Source organism: Rattus norvegicus, chromosome 1 (assembly GCF_021556685.1).
Source record: "Rattus norvegicus strain SHRSP/BbbUtx chromosome 1, alternate assembly SHRSP_T2T, whole genome shotgun sequence".
In the NCBI taxonomy this organism is placed as follows: domain Eukaryota; kingdom Metazoa; phylum Chordata; class Mammalia; order Rodentia; family Muridae; genus Rattus; species Rattus norvegicus.
This window is the reverse complement of record NC_141534.1, coordinates 167825350-167838632: the sequence shown is the minus strand read 5'-3', so window position 1 is coordinate 167838632 and position 13283 is coordinate 167825350. Positions and strand designations below refer to the sequence as shown.

The 13283-nt window shown below is 53.2% G+C and overlaps 1 protein-coding gene across 1 annotated transcript in view; it reads left to right on the top strand.

Moving 5' to 3' along the window:
* The window catches only part of Arhgef17 (Rho guanine nucleotide exchange factor 17), a 59582-nt gene that overhangs the window by 26330 nt on the left and 19969 nt on the right, over positions 1-13283 (top strand). Inside the window, 1 exon segment of the mRNA NM_001401823.1 lies at positions 11709-11786. Coding sequence (NP_001388752.1) covers positions 11709-11786 — 78 coding nt within the window.

Below are 13283 nucleotides of genomic sequence, written 5' to 3'. Positions count from 1 at the left end.
CTCTGGAAGAGCAGTCGGTGCTCTTAACCACTGAGCCATCTCTGCCTTGAGTTTTTAACCTCTGCCTAGAATCACAAGGTTGGTTACCGCCGACTGCTGTGTAGTCATGGTTACAGATAACCAAGGAGCTGCACAGATGGGACATACTTCATGCCCCTCATCATCCTGTCTCCGGCTGCACTCAGGACTCTGCCTCTGAAGCAGGAAGGTGCTTCAGTTGCTTAGGTCCCAGAGCTCTCCCTCCAATCCTCAGAGCTCATTCTCCAGTGGCAGAGCTCCACCCGGGGCAGCCAGTCCCCAGAGATCTCTGTGGCTTGGACATTTCCCTTCCAGGCCTGGGAACTGAGAAACCTTAAGAAGTCTCTCCTTCCAGAACGGAGGGTCTCCTGAGAGCAGGAAGTGATCTAGCGAAACACGGGGAGTGGTTGGTGATGGAAGGGGTGGCGGGAAGCAGGGGCCCCAGGAAATGAAGTGTCTCACCCAGCCCACACACTAAGGGGCACAGTGAGGATTTGAACCTGAAATACATGGCCCCGTTTCCATCTTGGTCTTCATACCATGAAATCCTTGTGTAACTTTTGTCTCCTTGATGATGATCCGAGGAGGCAGCCACTGGGGAAAGAGATGGCCCATTAGGCTGGACTATGTGGTACCAACTCCACTTTCCTGGATGTGGATGGTGCAGGGGTGCCACACAGCCCTGGGTTGCCAGGACTGTCGTCCTTGATCCAGACTTGGCTATGGCAGCATTGGGTTCATCGTCAAAAACATTCCTGACTCGGGAAACCTGTTTCTACCACTGACCCGGAAAGAAGAGACCAGAGAAAGGTGACCCAGGTGGCCAGTGTGTGGGGGAAGTGCAGGCTTTAAGGCAGCCAGCTGGGTCATAGCCTCTCCCAGCAGGGCGGCCTCTCTAAGCTTTCCTGTCTATAAAACGGAGAGAGTCACAAGAAATAGAGCTCTGATGTGGGTTGGAGAGTAAGGAGCCAGCACTTACAAAGCAATGAGTCTTGAGACCCATGCAAACGGCATTTGTCATGGAGAGAGAGAGATCCTCAAGGTTCCCCATGTTCCAGTGTGGGTAGCTCGGGTCTGAAGACCCTTCCCATGAAGCCTTATGAGACCTACTTTCCAGAACCGTGTCTCTCTTAGGAGCTGTCTTTGCTCTTTTGATACAGGGCCTCCTGTGTCCCTCCCTGGTCACCACCTTGCTTATCAAAAGTGATCTTTTTTTTTTTTTTTTTAAGAGTGGCATATTTTCTTTTTTCTTTTTCTTTTTTTTTTTAGCTGGGGACCGAACCCAGGGCCTTGCGCAAGCGCTCTACCGCTGAGCTAAATCCCCAACCCCCTCAAAAGTGATCTTGAATTCTGATCCTCCTGCCTCCTTAGTGCTGAGGTTACAGGCATGTGCGTCCATGCCAGGTATATGTGGTACTGGGGATCGAACCCTGAGCTTTGTGCTTGTGAGGCAAGCGCTGTATTATCTGGCCTACACCCTGCTGCCTTGTCTTTGGTCATTTCTTTCAGGTCCTGTCTTCCTAACGAAACTCTTGGTGTGGACATAAGCACCCTTCCTTCCTCCTTCCCTCTCCCTCTTTCTCTCCTTCCCTCCCTCCATCCCTCCCTCCTCTCTTCTGGTGTGCAGGTGGGGCGTGCACATTGACTCAGCATGCACGTGACAGTCAGAGGACATGGGTCTGGGAGTTAGTTCTCACTGTCCACCTTTTTGAGGCAGGACCTCTGTTCTGTCCACACTGCATTGTGCATTCTGGCTGTGCTTCCAGTGATCATGTTTACCCTGCACCGTGCACTGGGCTGGTTGGCTGTGAGCTTCCAGTGATCACTCTTGTTTCTGCCTCCTGTCTCACCCTAAGAATGCTGGGATTACAAATGGATGCTACCCCATCTGGCTTTCTATGGGCGTTCTGGTGATGGAACTTAAGTCATTAGGCTTGAATAGCAAGTACTTTTTACCTACATAACCATATGCCCAGCCTTCTCCCAGTCCAAGACCTTATCTTTAAATTCCTAGCACAGGAACAGAAGAGTTAGCTCAGCAGTTAAGAGCACCGGCTACTCTTCCAGAGGTTCTGAGCTCACTTCCCAGCAACCTTATGGGACTCATGACCACATCTATAATGGGATCTGACGCCCTCTTCTGGCATTCAGGCATACATGCAGACTGAACATTCATATATTAAAGTAGTAGCAGCAGCAGCAGCAGCAGTAGTAGTAATAACTGTATAATAATAATAATAATAATAATAATAATAATAATAATAATAATAATGAAAGCTGTTCCTAGCACAATACTTAGCTGGTACCTGGTAGGTACGTGGTGAGTATGTATTGAACTAGTCAAGTGAATGGTATGAAAATCAGAGCAGCTGTTCATCCACTAAGTGCAGTCCGTGTGTTCATCTACCCCTGGGTCGGTGGTCTGTCATCCATCCACGTGTTTATTCATCTCTCACCATCCCAGCTACCATCACTCTTTTGTTAGTCCACTCTAGGTCTAACCTGTGTCATAACTGGTCCTCCAGTGGTCCAATATCAGCTGCAGGACCTCAGAGGGCAGGTGGAATACATGGTGTCTGGAGGCAAGCAAGCAGGATGCCAGGATTGCCTCAGAGATGGATGGGGAAGTTGTCCACCGACCTGGTGCAGATCGATAGACCAGGGTTCCCTGGGACTGGCAGAGGGTGGTTCAGAGCCAGGCACCCAGTGGTCTGCTCCGGACTGAGTGTTGGTCTGGTGGGGCTGAGCCTTTGCCTGCTTGTCTCTTTCCTGCTTGTCTCTTGCCTTCCCCTAACCAAGAAGGGTGTAGACAGCTCTTTGGTGAGGAAGGAAGATGTCTGAGGTGGGATACGGATGTGGTATGGAAAACAGGACAGTCTTTCATACTTACAAAAACTCTTCTCAGGGATGGCAAGATGGCTCAGATGGTAAAGTCTCTTGCTGCCAAGCCTGAAGACCCAAGTTCAATCCCCGGGACCCACGTGGTGAATGGGAGAACATTGACTCCCAAAAGCTGTCCTCTGACGTCCACCATGGACTGTGGCACATATACCCACCCACCCCCACATATAATCAACAAATTAGTTAAATTCTGTGTCCCTCCTCCAAACATCTACAGAGCTCTAAGAGGATGATTGAATCAGCAGCCCGGGTTGACGCTCAGAAGACCCACAGAGCCATACCTTGACTTGGTGCTGGGCACGTGATGCCCTCTGCCTCACCCCAGCTGACCCTGTCCTGAAAGGGCTCTAAGGATTCCCTGCCTCGGCCCCTGAGCAGCTGCTCCTCTCTTTGGCATCCTTTCGCTTCCCCTGCTTCACTGGCACCCCCAGTGCTATGGCAACGGACTTGGATCTAATTAGCCATTGTCTTAGTTAGGGTTTCCATTGCTGTGAAGAGACACCATGACTCTTAGAAACTCTTATAAAGAAAAACGTTTAATTGGGGCAGGCTGACAGTTTCAGAAGATCAGTTCATCATCACCATGGGAGGAAGCATGGCAGAGTCCGGGCAGACGTGGTGCTGGAGGAGCTGAGACTCCTACATCCTAATCAGCAGGCAGCAGAAAGAGACTGTCTGATTGGATGGAGCCTCAAAGCCCACCCCTACAGTGACTCACTTCCTCCAACAAGGCCACGCCTATCCATCAAAGCCACACCTCCTAATAGTGCCTCTCCTTGTGCAAGCAGTCAAACGTGGGAGTCTGTGGGAGCAAATTTATTCAAACCATCCCAGCCTCCTTCACGAAGCAGCACAGCACTCACTGCCTTTGGTGTTAAGCCCCACCTATAAGAGGGCGGAATCTTCCTGGGAATCCTCTCCCTGCACCCGTGCACTCCGGTGTCTCTTGACTTCCACACTGTGTGCAAGGCCTGGCTCTCCCGTGAGTGTTTCCCCCTGCTGCAGAGGTAACCTTTGCTAAAAGCCTGGAAGTCAGCAGGGGTGAAATCATTCTTCTGAATTGGGTCTCGGTAGAACTAGTGAGGAACAGATGGACAGGTGAGTTGTGCCTGGCCAAGACCCGCAAACTGTGTACTGCCTCTCAGCCACTAAGAAGTAATCAGGTAGTTTGAGAGAGGGCCAATGGAGGAGGTGCTTTGATAGCCGAAGGTGGCTACAGTGACCAAGCAAACAGCCCCCAGCCCATGGGCCTCTGTGCGTATGTGCTTACCTCTGAGACCTGGCTGCCCTGCCCGTGGGACACGGACATTCTTTCTGTCTTCCCCCAGCATGAGGAAGGGGAGGAGTGAGCCGTGGGGAGGAAGTATGGGCAAGGCAGTCCCTTGGGAAGGGAAAAAGCAGATGGATTCAGGCTGGCTTCTGGCTCGAAGCTTGGTTTGAGATCCTTTGGGGAGAGGTAAATGTGCTTTTCAGCACATTCCTAGGAGGTGCTGGACTCAGTCCAGAGGCCAGAAAAGAGCCTATCACACTCCAGCCTGGATTCGTTTTCATTCAAAGGCTGATCCAGTGGGACCCGGTGGACACAGCGAGTCCACAGGTTGTCCACTCACCGATGCAACACAAATCAATTAAGCACTACCCAGTATTGGCTATGACCCATCTGTGCAGCCTGCCTGCTGTCCTGGGAGCCTAGCCCCATGGCCTGCCCTTTTAGGAGTAGTTGAGATATCATTCATTTGTGCCAGGTACAGGGGTGCGTGCCAGTACTCAGGAGGAGCCAGGACAATCACGAGGCCTTTTGTGTGCTTGTTCTCAGTGCTGGAAACAGAAGCTGGGGCCCTATACTCCAGGCAATAACTCTTCCAATGAGGTATATTCCCAGACCTGCTTTGTTTTGCTCCTGAGACAGGGCCTCTTGTAGCCCAGGCTAGCCTTGAACTTACTATATAGCTGAGGACAACCTTGAACTGCTGAGCCTCCTGCCTCCACCTCCCCAGTATTGGGATAGTAGGTCTGTGCCACCTTGCCTAGACAGAAGTTATATGCACGTTTTAAAAAGTTTCTGGGGCGGGGTTGGGGATTTAGTTCAGTGGTAGAGCGCTTGCCTAGCAAACGCAAGGCCCTGGGTTCGGTCCCCAGCTCCGAAAAAAAAGAAAAGAAAAAAGAAAAAGAAAAAAAAGGGGGGGGTTGGGGATTTAGCTCAGCGGTAGAGTGCTTGCCTAGCAAGCGCAAGGCCCTGGGTTCGGTCCCCAGCTCCGGAAAAAAGAAAAAAAAAAGTTTCTGGGGCTGGAGAGATGGCTCAGAGGTTAAGAGCACTGTCTGCTCTTCCAGAGGTCCTGAGTTCAATTCCCAGCAAGCACATGGTGGCTCACAAATGCCCTCTTCTGGCCTTTGGGCATACATGCAGGCAGAAAGCTGTATGATGTAAATATTAATAAATACATTTTTTAAAAGTTCTGGGGGTTGGACCCATCACCTTACACAGACTAGCTGAGCCCTGTGCCACTGAGCTACATTCCCAGAAGGATCATGAGTTCGAGGCTAGTTCTAAGCTGTGTCAGAAGACTCAGGCTCAAACGAACAGCATCCCGGAAAGAGAGGAAGCCCACCTGCCCCTTGCTTGGCAGTCAGAAGGTCTGACGTTCAATCTTCAGCACTGGTAGCAAAATTTAACGGTGCTAGGGACAAACTTAGTTGGTGGGTCAACTAAGACACCAGACCCTGGTTTCAAGCAGGGGCGTGCTACAAACCAGGCATGGTAGTGTATGCCTGTGTTCCCAGAACTGAGAAGGCGCTTACAGAGGAGTCAGAAGTTCAGGGTCATCCTCTGTCCACTATTTGGCCAGTTTAATGCCACCCTGGGCTCCATGAGACCTTGGGGGAGGGTGTTCAAGAACAGTTTGGGTGCCAGGATCCAACATCCTCTTCCGGTCTCCCTGGGCACTAAGCAGGTACACATGCAGGCAAAACACTCATACACATAAATTAAAAATACGTAAGCACCTTTTAAAAGTTCCTTAGAATGGGTTGTGGAGTTGAGGCTGAAGAAGCAAGGCTGGATAGAGGAATGAGAGGACCTCCATGCTAAAGAGATGCCCAGCATCCATCCATGCTGGCTGATAAAGGGAAGAGCAAAGCTATTGACACTAGTCTGTCAACCAACCATCTGTGCTCAGAGCCTTGACTTGCGAAGGACCCTTACCTCAGGGAGCCAGCAGTCTCCTGGGAGAAGGTGGGTATCAACCCATGATTATAGACTGTAGTTAAGAAAACTGAAGATCTGGGAGAACACAGAACAGGCACACAGCACTTACTCTGAGGACTCAGTAGGGCTTCCTGGAAGAGGTGTGTAGAAAAGGCCTTGGTTGCTAGGAGAGGGAACAGGCTTAGGTCAAGGCCCCAAGGCAAGGGAGAGGTGTCTTTTTCTAGACACTGAGAGTTGGCTAGGGTGAAACAAAGAAGGGTGTAGGAGTGGGAACTAGGGTGAGTCTGGTTTGGGTGATGGAGCGTTTTTACCCCGGTGCTCAGGAAATCCAAAGAGGGGGTCCAATGGGAGCTCGGTGAGTGTGGGAACCCCAGTGTTGAAGGAGGTGGAACTAGCCAGTGGTAAGGCACAGCTGTGGGGTGTGTGGACCCCTTTCCTAGTGCCCAGTGGGATTTGGTGTCAAAGTTGTTTCTCACCACACCCCAGTCCTACTTAAATGGGTCCTGGGGTAGATTCTAGCCTTGTCCTGGCATTTGAGGATCACGTTTAAACAAACGCCAAGAAACTGGGTGAGGGCAGATTGGGGGGTGCGAGAGGCGTCGTTGAGACCCTCCCCAGTGACGGTCATGGGAAGAGGCACAGGAAGGGAACAGGAATGGAGCCGGTACAGAACACTGACTAAGTTGAGATAGTGGTAAGGACAGGGGTGACTTAATGTGGGTGAGTTGTGTGACAGCCTCTCTCTCTATCACACCCAAGTGTCTCTCTCACCAGCTGGGGTCAGTAAGGTTTTCAGCCATCCCACTTGATGCCTACAGGGGTGGGTGCCTGCTTTTGCCATGCTGTAGTTGTTGATCAAGAGAGTTCGCATCGTTGTGAGAGGTGGTGGGTCAGGCTCCTGGGTGTCAGGACTTGGGAATCTGTATGTGAGAGTGCACTTGACCCTACCCTACACCTGGGCCTGTTCTATACTAAACCCTGTTCATCCATGGCTCTGGGTGTAAATCACTGTGACGCCCTAGATACACTGTGGACGCGTCCTGGTCCACGGGTATGTGTGACTTGCGTCCTGAGGCGGGGGTGTGAGGTCCGGCGGCACTGGGCTTGTTGCGGGAGAAGGGGCGGCGCGCAGAGGGCGGGACTCTCCCCCTGCGACGCCGCGCGCACTCCCTGCGCGGAGGAGGCCGCAGCGCCGCCGCGGGCTGCGCCCTCACCGACGCTGCTACTAACGCCGCCGCCACCACTGCGGCGGGTCTGAGGCCCCAGAGGAACGCGGGTGGGAGGGGGCCCTCCGACTCGGCGCAGTACCCGCCCTGGCGGCAGCCCGGCCGCATGCTTCAGATGGTGAAGACCCTGGCCCAGTTCACCATCGCGCTGGAAGACATGCGCGATCTGGGCCCGGCCGCCGCCTCCGGGGAGTCCGCCGGGGGCGGGGGCGGGGGCTCTGACCCCGCGGAGGAGCCGGGGGAGGCCCAGGTACCGGGAGGGGGAAGGGCAGCCGGGAACTTGGGTCTTGGCCTAGGATGCCGCAGATCCAGGAGATGGGGGAAGTGTGGGCAGATGCTGGAGAACAGGGCCCGGAACTTGGATCAGGCACCAGGACCCTGCCTGCCTGTCAACGCTGGGCTTGGGGAGAGCTGACCTCAGATGAAAGCAAAGAGGTTGATGAGCCTCCTCCCCATGGCCAACCGGCATGGTCAACTCTGGCCTCGCTGGTCTGGTCGCTGGTCGGCTTGGCAGGGCACTAAGGGTCATGGCCCAGGACAGTACTCTCTTGTCAAATGGGTCAGGTGAAAGCAGATTTGTTCCTGGGGAACCTTGGGTCCCCAGGAAAGCCAGATTTCCAACTATCCCTCAGGGTTGATGGTCCCCAGATTATGTATGAGTCAAGGGTAGCCAGCACTGCCACTTTGCCACTGGGCCTGGAGATGTCATGCAGTGGTGCTGTAGGAAAGGTGGTGTCCCCATTCTTGTCTCCAGCGGCCTTTCTGGAGACTGGAGGAGGCAGGGAGCAGGGATGCTGCCTTGTTTTTGTGTTCGTCTGGGCCCTGACTCTTCCATGCTCTGGGCACAGTGAGGACTAGGCCTAATCCAGGTGCTGTACTGTGTTGTGCGTATGTGTCTCCAGTGCTCAGGACTCTGGGCAGGAGGGCCTACCTCGCAGCTGGATAACTAGGCTTCATTTTTTGTCTTGATGGGGGGCATCTGGCCTTCATGGCCTCTCTGTGTGTGTCTTTCTTCATGCTTAGTACATAAGGGTCTCAGTCTTTGGGTTTACTGACAGGGGAGTCCCCTCACCATGTTCCTGCTGTGTCCACCTTCCTACAGGGTCCCCTGGTCCCAATGCCAGGAGCCTGTCTGTGGCTATTGAAGGGTGAGGGGATCCTGAGGGAAGCAGGCTGAAGGCCTGGCCAGCCTGGAACAGGTGGGCCTGCCGATTTGGCTGACAGCTGCTTTGTCCCTGTCTCCTGCTTCCCCTGTCCCCCGCCCCGCACTGCTCCCGTGTCTGGACACGTGCAGAGGGTGCTCCATGCAGTGACAAGGAGCTGGCCTTGTTTTCTGTGCTTTACCTGACAGCTGAATGACAGCCCACTGTGCTTTGCAGCAGGGAGGAGGCTGGGAGAGGCGGCATTGCAACGTCAGCTCCCTCTACCATCCCAGCCTCCCGGCCAACAGGCCCAGTGCCAGCCCTCCCTCTCAGGAAACTTCTCTGACCATGACCCAGGTTGGGGATGGCCAGCCAGTGAGTGTGGGCAGGGGACAGTAGCGGTGAAGCCCAAAACCTGGTTCCGCTGCCCTGTCAGTCAGAAAACTTCCCGTGAAGTCTCAGGGAAGTGGAATGAGAAGAGACAGTTAGGGTCGCTGTGTGTGTGGACACCTCCCTGTTCCCCATTGCCGAGCGTGGAGCTTGTATGGTACCAGGAACAAAGGGTTCTTACTTCATTTCATGAAGGAGTATGGCAGCAGGGCCACAAAAGTCACACAGCCAGGACAAGCAGAGCTGATGAAGTTCCTGATGAAGGGGACATAGGGTGCTGGTGTCCTAGGGCTCTACATGAGGTGTCTAAAGAGGCTCTGGGCCTTGTCTGTCCCTGGCCATATGACAAGTCATGTCACTTCTCTGACTTGATTCATCTGTGTAGTGGACGACACCTGTGTCTTGGAACCGTGTGAGGCTGAAATGGGTTGCACATACTTGTGGGGTATTGGGGTGTTCTGGGAGCTGCCGGCACAGGAGAGGACATGGGAGACCCAAAACTGCTTTAAGTTTCTAGGGGCTCCAGAAGCACCCACTATAAATGGCCGGCTCCTAGTTGGGGTCTATGAGGTAGAGCCTGAGGAACACAGCCCAGCACAGAGCTTGCAAAAGTGGAGTAAGCCAACCTCCTATGTCCCAACGAGGTGGCACCCAGGCCTCCACAGAGCTCAGAGTGGGAGTCCACTTCTGAGTGTGCCTCCTTGTCAGTTACTGGGGGACCAGGCTGATCCCCCAGTTCCGGGGTCAGAGGACCAGCACCTGAAGTAAGCTTACCATAGCCAGCTAAATAAGCTGGTCATGGTAGCCTGTGGCTCCTGGACGAGAGAGACTGAAGCATCCTGGGCTGTGTACTGAGCGACAGAGCAAGGCCTCGTCTCCACCAACCAACAAACACTAATAGAGCGGAATCCAAAGCAGCCCAGGGAGCGTGGGCAGAGCAGGGGCGATGGCAGGTCCCCTCACTAAAGCTCTACATTAAGGGGTGTCGGGATTAGAACTGGAGGAATGCCCAAGCATAAGCACCCATTCCAGAATTCATCTTGAACCTGCAGGCCTTGATGGCTGCAGGCCCAGGCATGGCCCAGTCAAGTGTGTAGGCCCCACACCTTGCCAAGGGCCAGTCTAGAGACCCAAGTGTCAGTATGGGGTTCTGGAGTCCTTGCCGGGATATAGGCTAGTGGGATGGGTGCTGTCTGGGAGGGTTTCCTGGGTAAGGTTGGGGACTGTGGAAGTTGGTAGCAGGTGAGCTCTGCCTCAGGGAGTGTGTGGGGCAAGACATTCCCAAGCTTGCTTCTAAAAACATCTTCCCATGGGATAGAGCTCACCTTGACGTAGGATAGAGCTCACCTTGATGGGCAGGAACCCAGTGCCGTGTGATGTGGGTGCAGATTCTGGGCAACCGTCGAAGGACTCTTGGGTCCTGTGCATGGAAGCACCCATGGTTCCTGCTCTGAAAACGAGACACTAGGCTGGGGTTGTAGCTCGGTGAGCACAGGGCTTGCCTAGCTTGTGCTCCATGCTCTACAGCCGTGCGTAAGCCAGATGTGGTAGTAAATGCCTGTAGCCCCTAGCACTGGGGAAGTCTCCACAGCCTGGTCTATATAAGACCCTGCCTCAGAAAGAGAAAGAGGGTTAGTGAGATGACTTGAAGGGTAAGCATGAAGGCCTGTGTTTACATTCCCAGAGTCGAAAAAGATGGACATAACTGTGTGCATCTGTGACCCCATCAGTGTGTGTGTGAGACCCCATCAGTGTGTCACCCCATCAGTGTGCCTGTAGCCCCTTCAGTGTGTGTCTGGGACCCCATAAGTATGTGACCTCATCAGTTTGCGTCTGTGACACTATCAGTGCGTGACTCCCATCAGTGTGTATGACCCCTATCAGTGTGTCTGTGTCCCCTTCAGTGTGTATGTGTGTGTTTGTTCCCAGTGCTAGAGAACAGAGACAGGCAGATCTCTGAGCTCCCTGGTCAGCCAGGCTAGCTGAAGCAGTGAGCTCCAGATTCAGTGAGTAACTCTGTGTTAAAAAATAAATAAAATAAAACAATAAAATGCTTTGAAGAGCAGTAGAAGAAGACATCTCATTGACCTCTTATGTCCACACATGCATGCCTTGGTGAGTGAACCTGAACACGTGTGCACACAGATCTAACACATGCACGTGCACACAAATACACATACACACACACACACACACACACACACACACACACACACACGAGAAGAAACGAAATGGAGAGGCTATGAAGCACACAAGTGGACGAAAGGGCTGGGAAAAGGAGAGCTCCGTAACCCTTTAACAGAGAACTGGGACCCAGCCTGGTCAGAGCCCTGATGCTTCCAGCACCAGCCTTACTCCCTTCAGCTGCAGTTTCTTCTATAGCAGGAAGTGACAGCGTCTACTCTGAGGGATGCTGTGACACACAGCCAGGTCAGACATGTCCTCCTAGCAGCAAGCTGGAACTTGGTATTTTCAGAGTAAGTCTCTAGAGTGGGTGTAGCCCAGAGGCATCTTCCTTTGTAAATATGAGAGTTTATTGTTGTCGGGTTTTGTCTTTGTCCAGAACCTGTTGGGGTAGGAAAACAGGGATACACTTGGAAGGGTGTGTTTGAGACTCGGGAGCGTTCCCAACAGGGAATGCCTGAGCAAAGGTCTGGCAGAATGGAGGTCCAGGGTGCTCTGGGAAACTGTGGGACTGGAAGCTGGCAGGGAGGGCCGGGGAAAGGGCCAGATGGGCTCTCTGTTTGCAGGTATGCCTGAATGTAGCTGAAGGTGAGAGGCTTTGGGGAACAAAGAACCACTCACCTTCTACTTCTGTCCCCACAGGACATGAGGAAGCACGTGACCATGACCCTGCTGGACACGGAGCAATCGTATGTGGAGTCACTGCGCACTCTAATGCAGGTGAGACCATGCCCTAGGCCTGAGAGCAGCATTCCAGGTGTGGGCCTCAGACAGGTTGGATCACCCATATGGACAGGGACTGAAACCAAGGAGCTGTGAACCTGGATGCGGCCAGCCCTGCAGGGTTGGTGAGACTAGAGGATCCAGCTAGAGTAGGAGTCTCTACCCTGTCTATAGTTTCCACATCCCCTCAACAGTCCTGGACCCGGTTCTGAGCTGTACACCTTTTTGCTCTTTCTGTGACTGGAATTAGATGCTAAGTATCTGCTCAGGGCAGGCCCTGGTCCAGATACAGGAAGCCCAAGGATGCAGGAATGTAGACCCTGCTGAGTACAGGGGTCACTCTAGAGCAGTGGTTCTCAATCTTTCTAACATCGAGACCTTTAATATAGTCCCTCATGTTGTGGTGACCCCCAACTATAAAATTACTTTGCTGCTACTTCATAACTAATATTGCTGCTGTTATGAATCGTTATGTAAATATATGATATGCAGGATATCTGATAGGGGACCCTTCGGCGGGGGGTGGGTCATGAGCCACAGATTGAAAACCACTGCTGTAGAGGCATGGGAGGTGTCTGACCACTGTGCTGTCAGGGAAAGCTCCCCAGAGAAGGTGCCGTGGGGATGGGCTTGACATATCCGCTTAGAGAGCTATGTGGTATGAAGAGCTGGTTCTTGGGAGATGTCGCAGGAGCCAGCAAGGGTCATGCCATGAGGTCCTTGAACTCCAGGAGGTTTTGGACCACAGTGTGGTTCCTGGAGAGTTATCAAAGAGGCTTTCGAGACAGGTAGGCACGTGGTTGGACTTGTGCTTTAAGAAGTCTGCATGACTACTGGAAGGATGGGCAGCAGAAGATGAAGCTGTCCCAGGGCCACACAGCTCCAGTAAGGGCGCAGACCATGGGAAGGACAGAGGGGGACAGACACTTAGGGGGTAAGCTGCCCAGGTTGGGGGTTCCAGGAACTGGGGGAGGGGTATGAGGTGGGAAGACAGGTCTATGCCTGGGCCCCTGGCCTGGGAGGAGTGGAGCGCAGAGGGGGAGGGGTGCATCTGTGGCAGGATGATGAGCGGAGGCCAGAGCCTGGGTATATGTCCTGAAATGGAGCCCACAAACACAATTGAGGATGAGCGTATTCAAGCCACCACAGCTCTGGGTGAAGTAGACCCCAGGAGACATCCAGAACCATTCACCCATCCTTCTTCCCTTCCATATACCTGTACAGAGCCCTTCTGTAGACCAAACCCTATTCTCTGAGCAGTACAGGGGTCTCCATTCAGCAGTGAGCCTAAGGGGCATGAGTCCCTGGAGCTCATGGGCTATTCAGAAGAGTCGCCCTAACCAGCCAGACAAGTCACACTGTCACGCGAAGTGGCTGGTGTGGTGATACAGAATTCAAGGGTGTGTGACATGTATGGGTAGTACGCCACTAGAAAAGGAGGGTGATTCCAACACACGTTACCACACTGATGATCCTGGACGACACAGTGCTAAG